This window comes from Geotrypetes seraphini, chromosome 11 (assembly GCF_902459505.1).
Source record: "Geotrypetes seraphini chromosome 11, aGeoSer1.1, whole genome shotgun sequence".
In the NCBI taxonomy this organism is placed as follows: domain Eukaryota; kingdom Metazoa; phylum Chordata; class Amphibia; order Gymnophiona; family Dermophiidae; genus Geotrypetes; species Geotrypetes seraphini.
The window spans coordinates 44,716,733-44,741,814 of record NC_047094.1 but is presented as its reverse complement, the minus strand read 5'-3'; the positions used below and the strand labels follow the sequence as shown (position 1 = coordinate 44,741,814).

The 25,082-nt window shown below is 43.3% G+C and overlaps 1 protein-coding gene across 8 annotated transcripts in view; it reads left to right on the top strand.

Annotated features, from left to right (window-relative positions):
- The window catches only part of ALG1 (ALG1 chitobiosyldiphosphodolichol beta-mannosyltransferase), a 47,530-nt gene that overhangs the window by 19,405 nt on the left and 3,043 nt on the right, over nucleotides 1–25,082 (top strand). For 7 of the 8 annotated variants that reach the window (XM_033963372.1, XM_033963375.1, XM_033963370.1 and 4 more), the window contains 5 exons: nucleotides 4,380–4,418; nucleotides 7,885–7,944; nucleotides 11,666–11,776; nucleotides 12,924–13,038; nucleotides 18,879–18,954. In XM_033963372.1, coding sequence (XP_033819263.1) covers nucleotides 4,380–4,418; nucleotides 7,885–7,944; nucleotides 11,666–11,776; nucleotides 12,924–13,038; nucleotides 18,879–18,954 — 401 coding nt within the window. Of the gene's footprint in view, nucleotides 1–4,379; nucleotides 4,419–7,884; nucleotides 7,945–11,665; nucleotides 11,777–12,923; nucleotides 13,039–18,878; nucleotides 18,955–24,207; nucleotides 24,236–25,082 lie in introns of all 8 variants that reach the window. The other variant, XM_033963371.1, reaches the window with a different exon arrangement.

Sequence of the window (25,082 nt, the reverse complement as noted above, 5' to 3'; positions counted from 1 at the left end):
CGAGGCACCAGCGGTGCTACGGCCCCTCCGTTTAGGCATCGGGTAAGTAAAAGAACCACTTGCGAATTGTTTGAAAATTGTTTTAAGGAAAATCCTCAGAGCGGCATCTCAGCACGTCCAGCCAGACGCCATCTTGGATCCGGTCTCAAACAGTCAGATTTAACTGAAGTTATTATAGTTTCTTTGTGGGAGTTGGATCTAGAATCCCTGCAAGTCTTGGTCTCTCAGCTTTTATGCTTTACCAAGTCTCAATCCACATGCTTCCCTTCTTACCCAGAGATTACCAAGATGATAACGGAACATGAGATATGCCGGAAGGTCCCTTAATGGGCATAAGAACATAAGAAGTGCCATCTCCGGAACAGACCCTAGGTCCATCAAGTCTGGCAATCCGCACATGCAGAGGCCCCGCCAGGTGTACCCTGGCATAGTATTAGTCCCCATACTCTAAGTTTCTCATAAGAGATGCGCATCTAGCTTAACCTTACTTATGTTACCTTAAGCCATTCATAAGGAGATGTACATCTAACTTACCTTTAAACCCTGGAACAGTGGATTCCGCAGTTATCTCCTCCGGGAGAGCATTCCAGGTGTCCACCACTCGTTGCGTGAAACAGAACTTCCTGAACTTGTCCCCCCTTAGCTTCAGTCCATGTCCTCTTCTCCGTGTCACATTAGACATTGTAAATAATTTTTTATCGTGCTCTATTTGGTCGATTCCTTTCAGTATCTTGAAAGTCTCGATCATATCCCCTCGCAGTCTCCTTCTCAAGGGAGAACAATCCCAGTCTCTTAAGTCTTTCCTCATATTCCAAGTTCTCCATGCCCTTTATTAGCTTTGTTGCTCGTCTCTGCACCCTCTCAAGTACTTTTAAATCCTTTTTTAGGTATGGAGACCAGTGCTGGATGCAGTATTCCAAGTGTGGTCTGACCATCGCTCTATAGAGCGGTAGTATTACTTTCTCTGATCTACTCGTGATTCCCTTCTTTATCATGCCTAGCATTCTATTTGCCTTATTCGCTGCCGCCACGCATTGCGCTGAAGGCTTCAGGGTCCTATTGATTAATACGCCAAGGTCCCTTTCCTGTTCGATTTTTCCTAGAGTTGCATCCGACATACTTTACTTGTGTTCCTTATTTTTTTCTGCCTAAGTGCATGACTTTGCATTTTTCCACATTAAACTTCATCTGCCATTTATCTGCCCAATTTTCCAATCGACTCAAGTCGCTCTGGAGTTCCTCACTGTCCTTCTGTGATTTGATTGCCCGGCATAGCTTTGTGTCATCTGCGAACTTAATGAGCTCACTAAATGTTCCATCCTCCAGGTCATTTATGAAAATATTAAATAAGATGGGCCCAAGTACCGAGCCCTGGGGCACACCGCTAGTCACAGTCTCCCAATCTGAGAATTTCCCATTTATGCCCACTCTCTGCCTTCTGTTCTCCAGCCAGTTGCCTATCCATCTTAGTATGTCTCCTATTCCAAGGCCTTGCAGTTTCCTGAGGAGTCTTACATGTGGAACCTTGTCGAACGCTTTCTGAAAATCCAAGTATACAATATCCACCGGTTCTACACTATCAATTTGTCTGTTCACTGTCTCAAAAAATTGAAGTAGGTTCGTCAAACATGACTTCCCCTTCCTGAATCCATGTTGACTGGCTCTCATCAGGTCGTGGGTGTCTAAGTGCCGGGTTATGCTGTCCTTGATCAGCGCCTCAACCATCTTCCCAGGGACCGACGTGAGACTCACAGGTCTATAGTTGCCCGGTACTCCTCTTGATCCTTTTTTTAAATATCGGCGTGACGTTCGCTATCTTCCAGTCGTCCGGTATCTGTCCTGTTTTGATTGACAGGTTGGCAAGTTTTTGTAATAGTTCACCGATTTCCACTTTTAGCTCTTTCAAGACTCTCAGATGAATTCTGTCCGGTCCAGGAGATTTGTCACTTTTGAGATGAGCTCCATAATTGTTTTTGATTGGTATGGTTATTTCAATGTTTCAATTGTTCACTTACAATGTTTAACATGTTTGTTATACTTTGAGAGCAGAACAGATTTATAGTTTTGGGAGTTTCTTCATATCTCTCCTTTTTATGTATTCCTATATAGGGCTATTGCTTGCTTTGGTACAAACTGAAGGGGGCAGCAAAGTTCTCTGGAGAAGGAAGAAGAGCTGAAAAGTTGGAATGAATTCCTTCTGCACGACTCGCAAGAATGGGGAGTATACCTTACTGTCCAGAATGATACACTATCTACTAGAAAAGATAATTTCTTAGCCTGGATGACAAAGGTGTGCCAGAGCTTTGGTGACTGACCAGAGTTGTTATCCAGAGGTCTTTCTCTCCACATGAGTCGTAGGTAATGCTAAAAAAGGATGCCAGTTTCTATAGCTGGGATGGTCATTGCAAGGGTCACCTGGTGCAAGGCTAATGGCTGCCATTGTAGAAAGCATGGTCCATCAACAGACTGGAGTTGAGAACGATTCGGTTAGCTCTCTGCTTTTCCTAGACACAGCTGAAAGGCAAAGCAGTCAGAGTATTCTTGGACAATGCTATAGCAGATTCACAGGTCAACATTGCATCGAGTCCCTTGATGCCAACCAAGTGATGACCGCTCTTGCATCTAGTCTCTCCTCCATTGAGGTGTGCATCCTCTTCACAGTCACCCTCTCCGAGGCCAGACTAGGTACCGATGGTAACGGCAGAACGCCAAACGGTACCGGTACTCTCATACTGTGAAAAGCTCGAAGTGCTTTTCCAAATCAGTGATATGTTCAAACTCTTTACTCCAACACTGACTTCTTCGCTACCGGCCCAGCCTGAGCATATGTCAGCAGACAAGAGGGAACCAAGAGTCTTTTTCTGAAGCTGGAAGCCCAATTGTTATTTCAGTGGGTGGAAGTCCATCTGCAGGCAATCTACAATCTAGCTTGTGAGTTGGGGTATACAACCCATCCATAAGGAATCCTATGCTGTTCTACAGGAAAAAGGATTATCAAGGTAAGAACCTAATCCTTCCATATACAGAGACTTGCATCCTGTGTACTTTTAGTTGTGATCTAATTATATGAATCCGTTTATGTGCAAAATAATTTATAAAATTACTTTGTCTTTTTGTCAGCTCATTGGAATTATTTTGGGCTCCAGGATTCCATAGAATCTTTCCCTTTAATGCTAATCACCCTCTTAGTGGACCTGTTCTGGTTTTTGTAGACCTGAAAAGTACAATTAGAGCATACGTAGAGTATGGAAAGGGAAAAACCTTTATGTCTTTTAGTGTAATATTCATATCTCGAAGGAAAAAAGTTCTCTTTTACAGACTTTGAAAATGCTTGCAATGATTCTGCTAGATAAATTTAGGGCTCATTTTACTAAGCCCCGTTAGGGCTTTAACACGCGGAATAGCACGCGCTAAATTGCCGCCCGCGCTAGACCTTAACGCCAGCATTGAGCTGGTGTTAGTTCTAGCTGTGTAGCGCAGGTTTAGCATGCGCTAAAAACGCGAACACAGCTTAGTGAAAGGAGCCCTTAGTGATTAAACATTTACATTTTATTAAATTGTCAGTTGGCAGCTTTAGATTCCTGTTTAATAAAGTATTTGTCCAATTTTGTACTTATGGAGTAAATCTGTAGGAAATAATGATGCCAAAAAGGATGGGGTTTAGTACAAGTCTAGAAAATGCCTCTGAAGTTGGGCGCAGTTTATAGAATCATGTGTAGTGCATTTATGCCAATGAATACCTGTCCTAAATACCTGCACTTAACTTATGCGCGAATCAGGCATATTCTACAGTATAACAGTAGGCCTAACTTTTAGGAACACCCACAACCAGCCTGTGCTTCTTCCTTGGCCATACCCCTTTTGAGATCAGTACACTAGAATGTAAGGGTACCACTTTATAGAATATGCTTGGAAAGTGGCCATGGGAGGGATATGGGCATGTCAGGGGCATTCACAAAAGGTGCATGCAGGGTTGCAGAATAGCGGGGATCCATGCCTAATTTGTACGCCACAATTTATATCAGGTTTCAGCTGGCTTAAGTCCTCATGCACAAACTTATGCATTAACCCCCTCTTTTAGGAACGCAGAGCATGGGTTTTAGCGCCGGCAGCGGCAGTAACTGCTCCGATGCTCATAGAATTCCTGTAAGCGTCTGAGCAGTTACCGCCGCTATCCATTTGTAAAAGAGGGGTTAAATTTGGTGCTCAATGCTATTCTGTAGAGCGCTCATCTCAAAGTGCCCTTTATACAATAGCACTGAGCAATGAATTTTATTGGTGCTTTGGTGCCATTTGTAGAATCTGGCCCTTTCTGTATGTGTGATGTTAGCCTGCTATGTTATTTTACTGATCAAATGGTGTCTTTATTTCTGTTTCAGAGGATGAAGATTTTTCAATATTATTAAGAGCTTTAGAAGGTAAATTGGAACATACACATTCCTTGCAGATGAACATAAAACCATGCACCTTATGCTTGTGTTTACTTATTTGCACAGGTATTTAGATGTGCTTATAAGTATGTATACAGTATATGACCTTGCTCTTTAAATTTGAAAAAACTGATTTTATTTGAATGCATTTTGATGTTAGTGTGCAATAATGTTGTTAATGTGCGATATCCGTATGCGATGGGGTGTATGTCCTGTCACGGAGGTCCAGAATCACTTTCTTCCTATTTTATCAATAAAGTAGACTGTCGGGAAAAACTTTAGCTCAGCTCTGCAAGCTGTCTTCCTTCTGCCGTGGTCTCGCCCCTCCTCTGACGTCAGGCAGGATTGCGGCAGAGGAAACAGCTCCGAAGGCCTCTAGCAGCTTGCAGAGATCGCTAGCTCAAGCGATCCTCTCTGCAGGCTACTGAAATGAGATAAATGGATGTGCCGCATGGGAGGCTAGGGGGGAAGCCGGACACCAGCACTTCCCGACTGACCCTCCCCCCTTGCCCTCTAAAGTAGGAGCGGCAGCGGCTGGCCAGCAAGAGGCAGCGCTGCTGCTCCTGCATTAGGGGGCGAGTCACCGACTCGGGAGGCTGGTTTTTTTTATTTGTTTGTTTTAAATCAATTCGAATCGATTCACCCGAAGTGAATTGGTGAATCAATTCAAATCGGGCAGCACTAGTATGCAAAGGCAGATAGGGAGCCAATGAAGTGATTTAAGGAGCGGGGTGGCATGAATGTAGTAAGGTTGGTAGAAGATGAATTGTGCAACAGAGTTTTGCACAGATTGCAGGAGGGAGAGGCAGTACTGCAGGAGACCAGTTAGAAGTAGATTGCAGTAATCTAAGCGTGAGGTTACGAAAGTGTGGACAAGGGTCTGGGTAGTGTGTTCAGAGAAGAAATGGGCAAATTTTGGTGATGTAGAGATTTTAGCGACAGGCAAAATAGTTTGGAAACTATTGTTTTTCTTTAGAGGTGCTTATTAACTTTAGTCTTACTTGGGGTAATTCTATAAAAGTGTGTCTATGCTCATAACTTAAGAGTATTCTATAATGTGAGTCCCAGTTAGACTTTGCTTAAGTGTACACATACCTACAAAATTTGCAGTAGGTAAGAGACATCTATGTATATAGAATAGCGCATAGGCAGATTTTTGGCATTTCCATTCATAAGGTTGCATTTATATACATATGGTTGTTATTCTATACAAGGTCAAGAACGAACGAAAACTGGAATAAGCACAAACAGCATCAACGCAGGTGCCATAAGGCAATAAAAGGGGCCAAAAGAGACTGAGGAAAAAATAGCCAAGGAGGCGAAAAACTTCAAGCCATTCTTTCGATATATTAAGGGGAAACGACCCGCGAAGGAAGCGGTGGGACCGTTGGATGACCATAGAATAAAGGGAGTGCTAAAGGAGGACAAAGCAATTGCCAACAAACTGAACACATTTTTTGCGTCTGTATTTACCGAAGAGGATATATACAGCATACCGGAACCAATCAGGCTATATGCAGGAAACGAAGACGGGAACTGACAGAGTTGACGGTCAGTCTAGAAGAGGTATGCAGGCAGATCGATAGGCTCAAGAACGTTAAATCCCCAGGACTGGATGGTATCCATCCGAGGGTCATCAAGGAACTGAAAGGGACTATAGCTGAACTGCTTCAACTAATAGCCAATCTGTCGATCAAATCGGGAAAGATTCCGGAAGACTGGAAGGTGGCGAATATTACAACGATCTTCAAAAAAGGTTCGAGGGGAGATCTGGGAAACTACAGACCGGTGAGTCTGACCTCAATACTGGGAAAGATGGTAGAGGCGCTGATAAAGGACCGCATCATTGATCACCTTGACGGACACGGTCTGATGAGGACCAGCCAGCACGGTTTCAGCAAAGGCAGATTTTGTTTGACGAACTTGCTGCACTTCTTCGAGGGAGTAAACAGGCAGATAGACAAGGGCGACCTGGTCGACATTGTATATCTGGATTTTCAGAAGGCGTTTGACAAGGTTCCGCATGAACGACTACTTTGGAAAATTGTGAGCCATGGAATCGAGGGTGAAATACTCACATGGATTAAAAACTGGCTGGAGTATAGGAAACAGAGAGTGGGGGTAAATGGACAATACTCGGACTGGAAGAGATCACCAGTGGGGTGCCGCAGGGCTCGGTGCTTGGACCCGTGCTCTTCAACATCTTTATAAATGATCTGGACATTGGTACGAGGAGTGAGGAGATTAAATTTGCAGACGATACAAAGTTATTCAGAGTAGTGAAGATACAGGGGGATTGCGAAGATCTGCAACGTGACATAATCAAGCTGGAGAAATGGGCATTGACATGGCAAATCAGGTTCAACGTGGATAAATGTAAAGTGATGCATGTCGGTAACAAAAATCTCATGCACGAATACAGGATGTCTAGGGCGGTACTTGGAGAGACCTCCCAGGAAAGAGACTTGGGAGTTCTGATCCACAAGTCAATGAAGCCGTCTGCGCAATGTGCGGCGGCAACGAAAAGGGCGAACAGAATGCTAGGAATGATAAAGAAGGGGATCACGAACAGATCGGAGAAGGTTATCATGCCGCTGTACCGGGCTATGGTGCGCCCTCACCTGAAGTACTGCGTCCAGCACTGGTTGCCGTACATGAAGAAGGACACGGTACTACTAGAAAGGGTTCAGAGAAGAGCAACTAAAATGGTTAAGGGGCTGGAGAAGTTGCCGTACAGTGAAAGATTAGAAAAACTGGGCCTTTTCTCCCTCGAACAGAGGAGATTGAGAGGGGACATGATTGAAACATTCAAGGTACTGAAGGGAATAGACTTAGTAGATAAGGACAGGTTGTTCACCCTCTCCAAGGTAGGGAGAACGAGAGGGCACTCTCTAAAATTGAAAGGGGATAGATTCCGTACAAACGTAAGGAAGTTCTTCCTCACCCAGAGAATGGTAGAAAACTGGAATGCTCTTCCGGAGTCTGTCATAGGGGAAAACACCCTCCAGGGATTCAAGACAAAGTTAGACAAGTTCCTGCTGAACCAGAACGTACTCAGTTAGGGTGCTGGTCTCAGTTAGGGTGCTGGTCTTTGACCAGAGGGCCACCATGTGAGCAGACTGCTGGGCACGATGGACCACTGGTCTGACCCAGCAGCATCAATTCTTATGTTCTTATAATTGGTGTGTATGTGATGGTGCCTGTTTTATACAATTATCTCCGTTGTGTTTTAATGTTTCTTTTAATCTGATGTGTGTGGCTGAGAGTTTGAACCTAGTATTTTTGTTTTATATTTTCTTTTTGAGAAAAAGTGAAAAATGGGCCAACTGTCTTCACTTTTACTGATTGAAAAGTTTAGTGTTGTTCATGCAGTCCCTCTTGAATTTTGAGGTGAAATGGATGATTTTATGATGATTTGTGAATGTTTTAAAATGGGATTTATTTTTGTTTGCAGATTTTGAACAGTTTATCAACGATGGAGCTCAACTTCCATCTTTAGTGTGTGTGATAACAGGTAACTCTTTGCCATGATTTTGAATGCTTTTTTATGAAATTGATTCTGTACTTTAAAAAACGCAAACCACAGAATGTTAAATATAAACACATTTGACCTGATTACCACAAAACCAAGACAACACTGTGCATGTATCCCAGACTGTATAAATGGCATCCAAATTTGTGTGCACAATTTGAACAAATTATTACTAATAATTTGGTTCTAGCAATCTGTTATTGGTGCTAATTGGCAACAGTTTGGATCTGTACATGCATCTTGCTGGTGCTGTTCAGTCTTTTACATTGAATGGCAAGAGGTTATATGTTTGTGCTCGATGCAAAGAGCTCCTAACTCTCAGAAAACAAGACCATTCTCTTGAGTCTAGAGTAGCAAACTTGGAGGAGGCCTCTGACACCAGAGGACAGCCTTCTGAGTCAGCTGTGAGCAGCGTGTTGAAACAGCTTCCCACGGTTTTGTGAAGAAACACGTGTGGCTGCCTGGAAGGAAGGAGGAGGAGGCTGCCAGGAGACAGGTACACACTGCGGGAACGGGGCATGAATTTGGGGCACAGAAGGGAGAGAAGGTGAACGTTGGACATGGAATGGAGGGAAAGAGGGAGGGAGGGAGATGGCAAGAACTTGGAACATAGGATGGAAGGAAAGAAGGAAGTGGAGGGAAAGAGATGCTGAGGAGGAGGGAGAGTTGTTGGATATGGGTATCTGAATGAGAGGGAAACCACTGTCCCGCTCCGTCTCCGACCCTGCGACCACTGCCCCGTCCCCGCAGCATTCATACAAGCCTCAGTACTGCAATATTTAGCTTATTCCTTCCTTATAAATCAAAGTTCTGGCTGCTGAACTAGAGAAAGAGATGTTCAGCTGGTAGGGCTTTGTTTATAAATTTTTATTAACACAACTAATATACTACTTTATCCTAAAGCAAAATAAATAAATAAAAAAAATAGAAAAATTATTTTCTACCTTTGTTGTCTGGTTTCTGCTTTCTTCATCTTCTCATTCAATTCCTTCCATGCACTGTCTTCTCTCTGCGTCTTCCATTTGCTCTGTTATTGTGCCTCTCCTTTCACACACACCCAAATTGATCTGGTACCCATCTTCTTTCCTCCACTTCCCCCATAGTCTCTGTCTTCCCCCTGCATTTCTGTCTTCTTCCCTTCCAGCATCTTCTCCTCACTCTGTCTTCCCCATTTCCTCTTTCTTCTGCCCATTCTGTCTTCCCCATTTTTTCCCTTCAGCATCTTCTGCCCACTCTGTCTTCCCCATTTTTTTCCTTTCAGCGCCTTCTGCCCACTCTGTCTTCCCCATTTCCTTTCAGCATCTGTTCCTTTCCACTCCCTTCAGCATCTGTTCCTTTCTTTTCCACCACCACTCTTCCCTCTTACAACCCTTCAGCACCCCTTGCTCGGTCCGAGAATCTCCCTCCCTCCCCTTACCTTCGTGGCGCATTTTAAGTTACATTGCATCAGAGGAGAAGCTTCCGCCCACAGACACATGCGACTGCAGGCAGGCTCTGGTGGCCTGAGAAAGTTACTTTGGAAACTAACGCATCGCGAAGGTAAGGGGGAGGGAGATAGATTTGGTAAGTAGGAAGGAGGGAGGCGGCCACACGCGATCAGTGACCGCGCACGTTCCCTCCCTTAACTGTGGGGACAAGGCCAATGGGGGATGGCCTTGTTCCCCTGCCCGCAGTGAGCACTCCTCCCCCCACCGTTTCGGCGGGTTACTTGTGGCTAGCCGCGGGTAACAGCCACCGTGTCATTCTCTAATATGGTGCACATGGGGAAAAGAAGAAAGAGGAGAATTGTTGGGCATAGGGAGAAATAATTATTGGGCATGGTGGTGGGAGAGGAGTTAGGTAGAGGTGCATGGAGAAGAGAGATGAGAGGGAGAAATGTTGGATGTGATGGTGGAGGGAATAGAGAGAGCGATACGGCATGGTGCTGGAGAAGGGTGATAGAAGGAGAAATGTTGGTGCGCAGGGACGACATGCTGCACAGTGTCCTAGGGATGAGAGAGGGAGAATGGTGGGCAGGGATGAAAGATGCTGCATAGGATTTGAGCAACAAGAGAGGGAGATATGTTAGATGTGAAACAACTCTGTAGAAATACAGTGTAAAAAGTCTCGGTAAATTGTTTTTCTTTATTTTCTATAAGTACTTGAAGCTTTATCATATCTCAAAGCTCCTTCCCTACCCATTGTGGCTTTTTGTAAATTTTGGGTCAAAAATTTAGGATATAACGGCTCTTTACTTTAAAAAGGTTGCTACCCTCTGATCTAGACCTTAGTAGAATGCAGGGCATAGTGTGAGAGGTAATGGTGTTGGGTCCACTGGGAAACAGTGATCATAAAATGATCAAATTTGAACTTATACCTGGAGTGAAGTCACTAAAGAAATCTACTGTAGCATTTAATTTTTGAAAGGGAGACTTTGATAAAAAGATAAATGGTTAAAAGGATCAGTGGCAAAGGTTAAGAGTTTAAATCAGGCATGGACATTATTTAAAAATACTATTCTGGAAGCCCAGACCAGATGTATTCCATGTATTAACAAAGTTGGAAAGAAGAGCAAACAATAGCATGGTTAAAAGATGATGTGAAGGAGGCTATTAGAGCCAAATAGAAAACTTTAAAAAAATGGAACAAAGGATCCAAATGAAGAAAAAAAAGAAGGAACATCAGCACTAGCAAGTTAGATACAAAGCATTGATAAAACTAAAAGAGAATATGAAGAGAAACTTGCCAAAGAGGCAAAAACTCATAGCAACAATTTTTTCAGGTACATCAGAAATAGAGAATGACATGTGTACAAATTTTTCCTCATCCCCATGGGAACTCATTTTCACGTCCCAGCAAGTTCTTTTCCTGTCCCTGCCCCATTCCTGCAAATTCCATTCTCATCTGCATAAGCCTCAAACACTGTAAAATCATAAGTGTTCGGGGCTTGTGCAGTTAAGGCAGAGCTTACAGTAATGGGGAGAGTAATGGGAGAGCGATAAAACTCACAGGGATGGTACAGGGAAATTGAGTTCCTACGGGGACAAATTTGTCTCCGTGTCATTTTCTAATCAGAAGCAGAAAACATGTGAGGGAATCTGTGGGACTGTTGATCAAGGATTAAAAGGGACACTCAGGGAGCATAAGGCCATAGCGGAAAGACTGAATGAATCCTTTTCTGTACTATGCTGGATTGTGCAGTCCTTATCATCAGCATTCAAGCGGTAATTAATCCAGGCGAAGCCACTGTTGATCTAGTCCATTAAGATTTCTGTGGATGATAATGTCTGGCAGAAGATTCCACGGAAGGTAAGACCATGACACCTAGCAAAAATTCTGAAAGTAAGGTACTATCATATGGCTCTATCACAGTGGTTCCCAACCCTGTCCTGGAGGACCACCAGGCCAATCGGGTTTTCAGGATAGCCCTAATGAATATGCATGAAGCAGATTTGCATGCCTGTCACTTCCATTATATGCAAATCTCTCTCATGCATATTTATTAGGGCTAACCTGAAAACCCGATTGGCCTGGTGGTCCTCCAGGACAGGGTTGGGAACCACTGCTCTATCATATGGTTTATTTTATTTACCATACTACTTTTTCTTTCTATTAATATAGTAAAGTTGTTTCCTATTGTAATACAGCAATGTTCAGTTAGAATGACTTAGAAGTATAATTGCATTCAGACAAATATCTGTTTTGTTCCCCCCCCCTTTGAAAGGAAAAGGTCCTCTAAAGCAATACTATAACAACCTAATAGAAAAGATGCAGTTTAAACACATCCAGATCTGTACACCTTGGTTAGAAGCAGAAGAATACCCTCTTCTACTTGGTAAGACCCACAGCAACATACATTTCTGACATGATTAATGAATCTATTGGTTATGCATTCAGATATCCCCAGTTTAAATCGCTCTATCTAATCAGTATTACCTGTACTATGTAAAGTCCTGATTACTTCACTTTGTTGTAATATTGTTTTGTTCTTGGGTACTATTAACAAAATACAGCAAAAAAATAAACAGCAACTGAATAACTAATCCATCCTGTATATGTTTAGCATAGGACAATGTTGTATGTCCACTGGGGTCATGTCCCTACTAGTATTTTGCCTAACATGGCATCAGCTGCTAGAAAGCTTAAATACGGTGCCTCCAAACCAAAAAAGTAGTCAATTCTCCTTGTATTTATTTATTTATTTATGTATGTACTTCATTATTAGGTAACTTCCAATCTGTAAACCGTATATACTGATAATCTCCACTATATTCTGTTATCACTTGATTCCCTTGATATGTAATTCTCAAAATTGAATCCTCTACCACACCATTTAATGTACACGAATCACTGTTATGTAATTTATCTAGATAATCTTTATTACGCAATTCTTTTGGTAATTCCTATAATTTGTATTCCGCCTTGAACAATATATAATGTATAATGTATTCGAAATTAATTTTCCTATGAACTGTTTTCCTACCTTCTTCTACTCTATGTTTATAACCTAACTAATTTATTTTTCTCAAGTACTTTAGCAAGAATGTGAGCCTTTGGGACAGTCAGGGAACTCTAAGTACTCTCTCTTCATCTTAATTAATCTTACTTATTGCATTTCTTCTGTTTCTACTGTAAACCGCTTAGAACTTCACGGTACAGCGGTATATAAGAAATAAAATTATTATTATTATTAGTATTTAATCATATAAATGTACTTAAGTTCAGGAGCACTAGCACAGGGTCCTGTTTTCTTTCATTCATTCATTCAAGTGTTGTGGGCTTCAGGCACTTCTAGGCTCCTTTTCTTTTATTGACAGAATGAATTACAGGACTGAGCTGTTCATGTGATATGGAGCAACTCCTCTCTTCCTGAAGTGATGTAGGGCTTTGGTTGGTAGCAAGTCCTGCAGAATATTGAATTAAATTTAAGCAGGAGTTTTGAAAATGTAACTGGGCCGCTTTGTTTGCTTTTTAATTTGTAGGATCAGCAGATCTAGGCGTCTGTCTCCACAAATCATCCAGTGGCTTGGACCTACCTATGAAAGTAGTAGATATGTTTGGCTGCTGTTTGCCTGTTTGCGCAATTCATTTTAACTGGTAAGAGCTGGTAACACCACCTGCTGGATAGTATACTATTAAAAATTGAGTTTGAGCCCTGTGGGAGGCTTTCCACTCAGCAAATCGGCTGGGACAGTTTCAGGTCTCATGATTGCGGGGTTCCAAAGGATGCCTCAGGTGACATCTAAGGGCCCTTTTACGAAAATGGCAGTAAATTCTTGGCTGAACACGTTTTAATTCAGGATTTTACCTCGCACTAATTAATGTAGCACCTTTTATGCATGTGTTAATATAACCATTAATGTGCAGTTCCTGCAGGATATTAACAGGGGACCTTTTATTTAAGAGGCACTAAGTTCTCCTGCATTAATACATTAGAGTGTGCCAGATATAATATGCTAACTGGCTAATGCTACCATACATACACTCTACCATTTTGTAAAGGTAGTTATGGGATAGCACAGTATGAGTGCATGATTGAAGTTATGGTACTGTTTTGTCATCCAGTCTATGTCCAGTGGTGGCCAATGTTTCTCTAAGCTACTCCTTGGCTGCCATTGGACATGAACTTGACACTAATTGAAATCTTGAGTTTTGGAAGTAAATTAAAACTTTTTTTTTAATTGATTATAAGGCACAGTAAAGTGATAGTTTATGCTGGAAAGGATTTTATCCCTGTGATAGGAAATTAAGCTCATGCGAATTTCTAGTGCTAAAGGAACACGAGTCTTAACCAATGGGTTATTTTCCTCTCTTAACTGTGAGTTGTGTAAAAGATATCAACCTTTTTCAGCTCTGCCTCCTTCCTTAGTGGATTGTGCTATATACCCTGTATAGCTCCCCAGTCTTTTCTTTTAAACACAAATTGGAAAATGTATTTCTGATCTGCTCAGAGTGTACTTTATTATTTGGGGGGTTTAATTTGGATATGGAGGCTTTTTGGTGCTCAAGAGGTCTCCATCAGCCATGTGGCAGTTGTGCCTGGAAGAAGACACAGACTCTCTTAGCAGAAGTTTATAACTAACAGTACAATCCTTTTTCACGGAACCTATTTAGCCAGCCTGCATTAACAACGGTTGAGCTCAGGGACTGTTTCCTTTAGTAGTGAGACTCGCTCTTGGTCATACCAGAGCTTGAACGCAGGCTGTTTGGCCCCGTTGCGGTCCGGTGGGCTTTAGCGAGTGCTGGCTGCATTTCCTCCCCCTCCCCCCCCACCCGTCAACATGTGTGGATCTGAGGTCTCAGTCCTACAGTCAGTCCAACTTGCAGCCCAAAGATAACAACATCTGGATCATCTTACATGCTTGTGCAATCCCACTTTATTACGGGACAAGTGGATTATTTCCCTCTACCCACCAGGACTTTGTAGGAAGCTTCAAATTTCAGAGACCTAAACCCCTCCCCCTCACACCTCATCACTGTCACTGGTTCTGTAAACATTATTCTTTATCGTCCCTCCAGACCGGCACAGAAATGGATGGGTTTACATTCCTCTGCCAGCAGGTGGAGACTGAGACACTGACTTTTGGCTATAGTATAAGTGGGCTGTACAGTCCCAAGTACAATCAGTCTGTTCTCAGTCTCCAGCAGGTGGAGGTGGTAAGCCTGTGCAGTCTTTCCCTGGCTGTTGGATTTGTTTAGTGGCCTTCTTGTCTCTGTTATGGGTGCCAGATTGAGTTTGGGGGTCCCTTTCAGGGGTATGTCTGACCTTGGAGGTGCTACACTCGACTGGTCAAATCCCTCTCCCATTTCCCCCACCTCCCCAAAATTGTTACCTTAGAGGTGTCTCAGCTGAAAGCCTTGCCACTAATATTCAGGCAAGGTATATATAGCTTTGAGAGCCAGTGGGGTCTGCTCACTTTAAATTAAAGTTGTATTGAAAAAAAAAAAATCCTGAGGCAGTGCTGGTCTGAAGGGAAGTCTCTAATGACTTAAATTGATTTTAATTGCTAACCGGTACTTTGTTTTTTCTTCTAGTGTTTTTTGCAATGAACGCTTTTAAGAAACTTAAAAAGTGCTCATTGTGCTCCAGGCACGCGGTTGATGCGGATTGTGTGTGCACGATGTGCACCAGCTACCGCCAAGGGGAATCCTCCTCGTCTTCGGGTGCCGATGAGTGATTTCAAAAAATAAAAGAACAAGAGGGCACTCGGAAAAGTTGATAGGGGACAGATTCAAAACAAATACTAGGAAGTTCTTTTTTACCCAACGTGTGGTGGACACCTGGAATGCAATCCAGAGGATGTTATAGGGCAGAGTACGGTACTGGGGTTTAAGAAAGGATTGGACAATTTCCTACTGGAAAAGGGGATAGAGGGGTATAGATAGAGGATTACTGCACAGGTCCTGGACCTGTTGGGCCACCGCGTGAGCGGACTGCAGGGCACGATGGACCTCAGGTCTGACCCAGCAGAGGCATTTCTTATGTTCTTATGAGTGAGGTTCCCCTTCGCGCGTGCACCACTCATCAGCTGCCCGGGTTTCCCCTACTGCCCTCAAGGGATTTCCCCAGCCGCCACCACCACCAACACAGGTCAGGGAAATAAGGTTTCCCTTACCGCCAATAGTGCTGGGGACTCCCTTACTACTGCTGCCGGCTTGCCTGCTTTAGCAGCTGGGTCTGTTCAGGCTTCTGCCACTACAGGCCTCAGAGGAGTGTTTTTCAGCAGGCTTTTCTTCAGTTTTGGTGGGAAGCTCTGCCATTTTGCCTGGGGCCTCAGGTGACCTTCTTCCTGTCTTAGAGAGACAGGAACAGGTTTGCAATGTGTCTTCTGCCGTGGCAGTGAGTCCTTTGCTGCTGGGGGTGGGGAGGGGAGTTTGTCCCTGATTTCATTTTAGCCATGTACAAGGCTTACTTACAGGCTTCTTCCTGTGTCCCATCAGAAGAAGCTTCTACAGCTTGTCAGGGACCTTCTGGTCACTCTGGTCCTGACGGCGTGGCAATACCTCCAAGTTCTGGGGACAATGGTATCAACGATCGATGTTGTCCTTTGGGCTAGAGCCTGTCTGCATCCATTGCAGGATGTTCTGCTTTCATACTGGACTCCCCAGCGGGACTCGTTACATGCACCCCTGCCTTGGACGACTGTGACACAAAACAGTCTTGCATGGTGGTTGCGACCCATCTTGCTTTCCAGGGTCCTTTCCCTCTGGATCTCGGATTGAGTGATTCTGTTTGCTGATGCGAGTCTCAAAGGCTAGGGAGTGGTGTATATGACCGTCCCTGTTCTCAGGATCAGTGGGCGCCCTCATTGCGCAAGTGATTGATCAATCGCTTGGAGCGATTCAGCTGACTCTTATCCACTTTGAGGGTTGTCTCTGTCATTGAGCCATCTGTGTCTTCTCAGACAATGCCACGGCAGGGGCTTATGTCAATCAGCAGGGGGGCATGAGGAGTCCCTCCCTGATCATGGAGGCTCAGCTTCTCTTCTGGTGGACAGAGCGACACCATGTGGTGCTGTCAGCAGCGCACGTGGCAGGAGTGGACAATGTTCAAGCAGATTTTCTCCGTCATCAGACGCTGGACCCCGAAGAGTAGTTCCTGTTTCAATGAATATTCAATTATACAGTAGTTCAGTGAGGGTGCCCCACGTTCGACCTAATGGTGACTGCGGCTAACAAGAAAGCCGATCGATTCTTCAGTTGTCGTTGTGAAGGCCTGGACACTCTGGTTCAGCCATGGCCCCGGGAAGGTCTCTTCTATGTCTTCCCTCCTTGGCCCATGATAGGGTGTTTGTTGAGGTACATAGCGACCCAAGAGGAACCATTGATTCTGGTTGCACCTGATTGACCAAGGTGGCCGTGGTATGCTGACTTGTCCAGCTCCAGCAGGATCGGGGGCTCTGGCTACCTTGTCATTCTCGCCTTCTCACACAGGGTCTGATTACGATGCAGGATCCAAGCTGCTTTGATCTTACGGCCTGGCTTTTGAGTGCGTGGCCTTGACTAGCCAGGGCTATTCTTCAGCGGTGGTTGAAACATTGCTTCACAGCAAATGGAAGTCCACAGAGGCGGCCTATGCAAAGGCTTGGAGTTGTTGCCTTGCCTAATGCACCCTAAGTCAGGTAGACCCGTCTGTTCCATCAATTCCTCGTGTCCTGGAGTTTCTGCAGGATGGTCCGATGAAGGGTCCAGCGGTAGCTTTGTTCCAGGTGCAGATTGCTTGTCTTTTGTGTATGGGCCCTCCCTCTTTATTGAGCTCATTGACAGCTCATACAGATGTGGCTCGTTTCCTGCGGGACACTCTGTGACTTAGGTCTCTGCTGTGCCTTCCCTTTCCTACTTGGAATCTTACTCTGAGTTCTCCGTGCTTGGCTCATCTGCCATATGAGCTTTTGGAGCAGGCATCCTTTATGGATATTATGATCAAGGCAGTCTTCCTGGTGACTTACCATAACCCATAGAGTTTTGGAACATCAGGCTCTCTCCTGCCGGGATTTTTTTATGTGTATTGTGGATTTTGGTGTGATGCTGCGCACTGTTCCTTTATTTCTTCCAAAAGCAGTTTCTACTTTTCACGTGAATTGTGAAGTCCGACTTCCTGCTTTTGCTTTCTCTGATTCAAGGGAGCAGGACCGGGTGTTGCGGTCCTTGGATGTGCACAGGTTTTTGTTATGGTATCTGAAAGTCATCAATGAGTTTCTCTTCTCTGACCACCTGTTCTAGAGGATCCTGCCCGCAAGGGTAGGCCTGCTTCTAATTCCACCATTTCCAGGTGGATCCGTATGGCTGTTTCCGTGGGGGCCAGAAAGAAGCCCCCCCCCTTGCGGTGTGGGCTCATTCTACCAGAGGTGTTTTGTATATGTGACCAAAGTCGTCAGCGGTTCCTCAGGATCGATTTGGCAACCAAACAGGATGCTGCTTTTGGTGCCTGTTTTGGCCGCAGGCTCATCAGTCCCACCCTGATTCTTCAGGACTGCTCTGTTACATCCCACTGGTCTCCGAATAAAGTGGGATTGTACAAGAACGAAAGATTAGGTTCTTACCTTTGCTAATCTTCTTTCTTGTAAATCCACACTTTATTCTGGGAACCTGTCCTGTATTTTCCTGATTCGCCGATTATCATAAGAACATAAGAATAGCTTTACTGGGTCAGACTAGTGGTACAGCAAGCCCAGTAGCCCGTTCTCATGGTGGCCAATCCAGGTGTAGCAATATTCCATGCTGCCAATACAGGGCAAGCAGTGGCTTCTCCCATCTCTTTCTCAATAACAGATTATGGACTTTTCCTCCAGGAATTTGCCCAAACCTTTCTTAAAACCAGCTACGCTATCTGCTGGATTTCTATTTTTAGCACTCAGTTTTGGGGGGTCCCTAGTTAGGGCACCCCCCTTCTGTCAGTGCATGCTGTTTCTACTTATAGCACTGTTATTATCGTTCAGGTTACTACAGTTTGATATTCTGATTCAATTATGTTTACTTATTGCTTTTTTGCATTTCTAATTGTGAGCAGAATACTCTTACTTGTCAGGGAGTGTGCCTGTTCCCCTCTCTCTTGTTATTATCCTGTACAGATAGATGTTCCTGGCTGCTTTGCTACTGATTGATGTTTATAGAACCAGCAACAGTGATGAGGTATGAGAGGGAGGGGTTTAGGTCTCTGAAATTTGAGGCTTCCTACAATGTCCTGGTGTGTAGATGGAAATAACCTGGTCCTGGAATAAAGTGTGGATTTACAAAAAAGAAGTTTAGCAGAAGTAAGAACCTAATCTTTCATTGTTTTATGAAGAAGGTATTTGAGTTCCTGTTATAATAATCAGAACTGCAATTTTAATAGTTATTTAACAAATGAGAAATTTCCATTCTGTTTGAATGGTAAAATCAATGGCCTTAATCTAAGATTTGTTTTTGTAATAGTTTCTTAATGTTGTTTTTCACAGTTTATATGAACTTGTGAAACATCAAGAGAATGGCTTGATATTTGCAAATTCAAACGAACTTGCAGAACAGCTCAAGGTAAATGTGAAATATTGGCATTCAGTATTGCAATCATTCAATCTTTGACTTCTTTTTGGACCACATTCCAAATTTATATGGAAGGTTTAGACTGAGATTTATAGTAGCGAAAGTGCTTAGCACATTACCCTGTATGATGTTTCTAAGATAAGCAAGTTAAATTAATTGGAATTCTTTCTGCTTGTCCTCTAGGAAATGGGGGTAATACTACAACATACATAATGCATATTGCCTCTCGGGCACCTGAGCTAAAACCAATTTCACAGAAGAAAATTTTCATATAAACATGTGTAAATTAAGACATGAATTTAAAGAGCATATTAGCCTACCATCAGTCAATCTTTTACCAAATTTGGATGACTATGCTTCTCAGTAATGTGAAAATTAAGGCAAATCTAGAAATAGAGAAGGTTATCTTGACAGCAAGTGATCATTAGGAATTGGTCATTTCACCAAAGAAAACTTGAAATAGTCTAGAGCATATGTGTCAAAACACAAGCCCCGTGGGCCAAATTCATCCCGCCTGGCCATTTTATGTGGCCCGTGGCAGTGCTCCTGGCTTTGGAGTCATGGTCTGGGAACTTCCCCTTCTCACGGTCCAGTCCCAAGGTTCTGGGTGGTCCTTCTGTCGTGCTGAAAAATCTGCTGGCCTCAGCAGTGATTCAGCAATGTTGCCCACGGCTCCCCTTCCTACTTTCCATCTGCCGTGGTCCATCCGGGCAGAAACAGGAAGTTATGTCATTGGAGACAGACCACGGCAGATGGAAAGCAGGAAGGTGAGCTGCAGGCAATGTTGCTGAATCACTGCCAAGGCCGGCAGATTTTTCAGCGTGACAGAAGGTGAGAGCGACATCGGACCGGCGTGGAGAGAAGGGGGAGGATATGCTGGACCGAGGAAGCCTCTTGGACTAACTGTTTTGGTTTTTGTTATAAGTACGAAGGGGGAGAGTATTAATAGCCATGCCAGATTAAGCATGAGGCGAGAGCTTATGTGGCCAGAAACAGAGGACAGAGAGAGGTATGGTGGACAATAGTCTGAAGGGAGAGAAGTTGGACCTAAGGTAGAGGAAGAGGGAAAGAGATACTTGAAGGGAGAACTGTTGGGGAGAGAAAGAGAGAAATGGTGGACCTTGGGGGGAGGGAGAGAGGCAGGCAGGCAGGCAGGCAGCAGGGGGAGAGATGGGATGGGGGGCAGTTGGGAAAAGAAAGGGAGAGAAGTTGGATCTGGGGTGGAAGGGAGGGAGAAATATTAGGCCTAGGGGTGGAAGGGAGAGAGAGAGATGCAGCATCTCTCCCCCCCTCCCTTTATCTCATTGTTCAGCATCAAGAGGGAGGGAAGAAGAACAACAACAGAAAAGAGAGGGAGCAAAATGTTGGACCATGGGGAGAGAGGAGGAGATATGTGGTAATGAGGAGTAGATAGAAGGAAATAGGAGGCTGGGAAAGGAGTGAGATGGGAAATAGGAGAGGTAGGGACTGAGAGAAGATGGAGAATTGACACAATTTAAAAAGGGTGAGAAAGAGGGCAAGATTTGAGTGGACAGAGGCAAAAAAGAAAAAGTGAAGAAAGCTGAATGGGAAGAATCATTACGTTGGGGACAGGCATAAGGAGGGAATGGAACAAGAGAGAAGAGGAGAAAAAATGGGCAGCAGACACTGGAAAGAGAATTAGTAGAAAATAGACAAAAAGCAAAAAGAGAAACTGGGACCAAGATGATGGAAAAACAAAATGACTAGACAACAAAAGATAGAAAAAAATAATTTTATTTTCAATTTTGTGATTATAATATGTCAGATTTGAAATGTGTATTCTGTCAGAGCTGGTGTTAGACAGCAAGCGTGAACTAGGACCTAAAAGAGAGAAAAAGTGCCAGCATGGGGATGGAGAGGTTTTAACCCTATACTTCTACTAAGACTAAGTATCTTAATAAAAAAAATTTGGCCCTTGACTTAGCCTGTGTTTTAGATTTCAGCCTCCTTATGTGATCGAGTTTGACACCCTGGTCTAGAGGCTGACTGAATTTTAGTTTTAGTATTGGTTTTAGATTTGGTGCCAAAACTGGCCAAAAATCCAGGTTCAGGTTTTGTCAAAAATGCCTTTATATTTTTGACAAACTGAATGTCCCCCCCAACCTGTACTCACAGCACTCACTGCCCCCACCTCCTTGTGCTATTCGGGCCTACCCTAACAAGCCTTGGAGTTCTAGGAGCCTCTTCAGGAGCAGGAATGAAGCCCACTCATTCCTGCCGGTGCCGTTGGTGAATCAGTGTCTGCTGAGACTTCCTGTGGTAGCCTTGCGAGGCTGCTGCGGGAGATCCCTTTAGCCATTTTGAGATTGGCACTGGCATAAGCAGGAGCCATTTCTACAAATTGACCTTCGAAAATCTTCAAGGCTGAAAGCACTGGGTAATAAGGGAGAGCATCTCATCTATATGAAAAATTCTCACCCCAAAGGCATTCCTCCCACCAGTCATCTTAGGTCCACCCAGGGCCTCTCTAGTGTCAGTAGTTCTAAGTCATCCAGAAACTGTTCTTTCACTTAGGTGAGGTGAGTACACTTGATCTCCTAAGAGCCTCTCTGTCACTCATGAAAGTGGCAAAAAGGACCCTAACCATACACATCCCCCCCCCTATTATCCCAGATTTCTTGAAATAAAAATCCCTGTATCCCAGCTCTTGGACATTCCCTGAAAACTCCTTACAGCTGAGTAGTGATGGACATGGGCCATGTTTCAATAGCCTGTATCAAGGAATCCAACTCATACGAATACTTAAAGCTCCAGTCTCTGTTGTATGTGGCAGTGTCTATATCTCTTGCTGAAACTTCCACAACAGACTGGAGTTTTGAGTATGGATATGAGTTGGGTTCTCTAAAGCAGGCTATTGAAACATGGTCCATGTCAGAACCCCCTAACTCACAAAGTTATTTCACAAAACTTTTATTATTGAAATTTCCCCCCCCCCAAAAAAAAAAAAAAACCCAAAACCCAAACAAACAAGGAAAAAGTTAAATTGATGTGTGTGATGTTTTACATTTGTGATCTGAAATGACAGAAGAAGATAAATTTAAACCTCTGCCTCCATCATAATTTGCAAAAGGTTTGAGAAGATTGAATTAAGTCTAATTTTTACTAGAGGTGTTCACGCTAAGATATTTTTTGAGATATTTGGTATTGCCTCTGATATATTAGTAACTATTTTCTCCCCATTTTTTTGTTACACATATAACTTCTAAATAACCCCAAAAAATTTTTGTGAAATACACTAAATCCCTTCCGGATGTGACATCAGACGCCTTCATTTCTCTAACTCAGAAGGTTGGCATGGCACGACGCTGAATAAGGCGGTAGTAAAAGGTTCAGCTTGTTATGCCTTAATCCTGAATGCCTGCCCGCGGTTCGAACTGCCGCTGATATAAATAGTGAAATCGGTGGCCTTTTTTCCTGACGAAGCTCTCTTAAAAATATTTGGATGAGCGAAACGGAGATCTTCCGTCGTCTTTGCCTTTCTGTCACCATGCTATTAAGCTAAGTACTCTTAAAATTATGTAGAGGACTTTAAAAGTATTGTTTGCTATTTGAAACAAAGCAAAATACTGTATAAGTTTTTTAAGAAAACAGTTGAAATAAGAATAAAATAATAATTTAAAGATTTTTTGATAAATAAATAGTTTAGGGGAGAACTTAAAGGGTCCGATAATAGCTCACCCTATGGTTATCAGTTTGTAAAACATATCAAGCTGTTAGCTGTGAGCGCTTGAGTTCCCTATAGATCCCTCTATAAATTCCAGTTTGGGATTTTTCTGTCTTGTGATTTGCCTTTGCAAGACACATATAACTTCTGCCATTTCCAAACTGGTGACAGTTTCCTGATTTTAATGTTTCTATCACTGTCCTGGCTGTGAATCACGTCACTCACCTGTGGCCCTGATATTTTTTTACTGGCTGTGGGGACTGCCCCAGTGCAATTCCTAACAGATGTGGTACCAGCCTCATCACCACACCATGCAGCAGGTGTTAACACTGCCCACACCAATAGCCTCAGCCTTCCTGGGCAGTCATGTCACTAGGCATACCTGCACACAAGCCATTGTGTACCAAACTCCTTCTCCCCCCTGGCAACTCCACATTTCCCTAGGCTACTGCAACATAAGAATTTTTCTTGTTTAGACTGTATCTTTTTTTTTCTCTCTGGAGGCTTTGCTGGTGGAGAGGGACGCCGAGGCACATGCAGCCCAAGATCCCCCAAGGGAACCTTTCTTGGAGTGAGGGTGAGAAGGACCAGATTTAGCCCCCTAGGCAAAGATGGGGTGGTTCTACTGACCCCCCTCAATACATTTTTCCCTCAAATCCAGAGGCCTTCTCCTACCTGCAGGCTTGAGACTTCACAGGATGCTTGTCTCCAGCAGATGGAGACTGAGAAATGCTAACTGGTTAGGGACTGAACAGGATATATATAGTGGAGACTGAGAAGCATTGACTTGATGATGGTAAAAAATATGCTGCTAGACTAACATAAACCCATTAATCTGGACTAGTCTAGATTAGAGGGATGAAGAGAAACTGCAAAACTTCACTGCACTTTAGTAAACATGCCCCAAAGATTTGAAGGAGTCAATGGCTAGCAACTAGATTAAGGATTCTTAATCCTATCCTTAGGAAACACCAAGCTAGTCGGGTTTTCGTGGTATAATAATAATAACTTTATTCTTCTATACCGCCATAGTCGTGAGGCTTCTAGGCGGTTTACACCGAAGAGAGCTGGACAATCAGCGAAGTTACAATGTGTTGAAATCCGGGATACAGAATATAGAAACTTACAAAAGCATATAGAATCTTACAAAAAAGTCCGGGATACAGCATGTAGGGTCTGACAAAGAGCCTATAGAGTCTTACACAAAGGCAGAGAGATACAACATATGGAGTCTTTTAACAGGCAGTGAAGATACAGCAAACAGAGTCTTAAAAAGGCAGCAGAATAAAATGTTAGACATTTCAGATTTGAAAGCAGGAGTGGGCATATGTAGTGTTGGGTGTAGATACTTTTTTTGGGTGACAATTCTGTTGAATAAGGCAGTTTTATGGTTTTTCTAAAGGCCTTATATGTCAGTCTTGCTCCATTTATGTAGTTGTCTAACCAGTGTTGTTGTTTGTTAGCTTGGTACATAAAGGTTCTATCCAGGAAGGTTTTGTATTTGCAGCCGGTAATGCTCGAGTATGCAAATAGGTTGCTGTTTCTGGTTTGTCTTGTAGGATTGTATAGAGTGAAATAAGAAAGCAGGTATGTAGGTATCCACAAGGAATATGCATGCTTTATCTATAGTGTGTGGAAATATTTCTCATTCATATCCATTGTGGGTATCCTGAAAACCTGATTGGCCAGGTGGGCGGAAGACTAAGTTAAGAACCACAGACACTAGGGTTCAAATCCAACTTTCCACATGACCTTGAGCAAATCACATTTGGTTTAAGAACCCTCTTAAATTGTAACATATTTTGTGCAGTTACTTACAATACCTGTATTCTAAACATCCTATAAGCTGCATGAATTTCTAGTGCCTGCCAGAAATGATTCCCCCCCAGGAGAGAGAACTTTCTTACATGTAATTTTGGTCCCTTTTAATTTAAACTAAACTAAACTAAACCTTAAGTTTATATACCGCATCATCTCCATGGAAGTAGAGCTCGGCACGGTTTACAAGAACTTAAAAATGAGAAAGGGTAGGAAAAGGTTTACATAAATTTATAAATCGAGTGGAAAAGTAAGGGAAAAGAAATTACATGTTAGAAAAGAGCCAGGTTTTTAGTTGTCACTATACAATTTTTAGAAGAGCAATTTTGTTAACAAAAAAATAGGCGCTAGACTCGGGCCCTCCTTTACAAAGGCGCGCTAATCGTTTTAGCGCAGATTTAGCATGCGCTAAATCAACACGTGTGCTAACCACTAATGTGTCCATAGGATAACATGCACGTATTAGCATTTAGCACATGTTTAGTGCGTGCTATTTAGCGCACACTAAAAAAAACTTAGCGCACCTTTGCAAAAGAGGGGGGGCAGTCTTAACATCTCAGTGGTGTAAAAAATAAAGCTAATCTTTTAGGAGACAAAATTGTGGAAATGTGGGGTT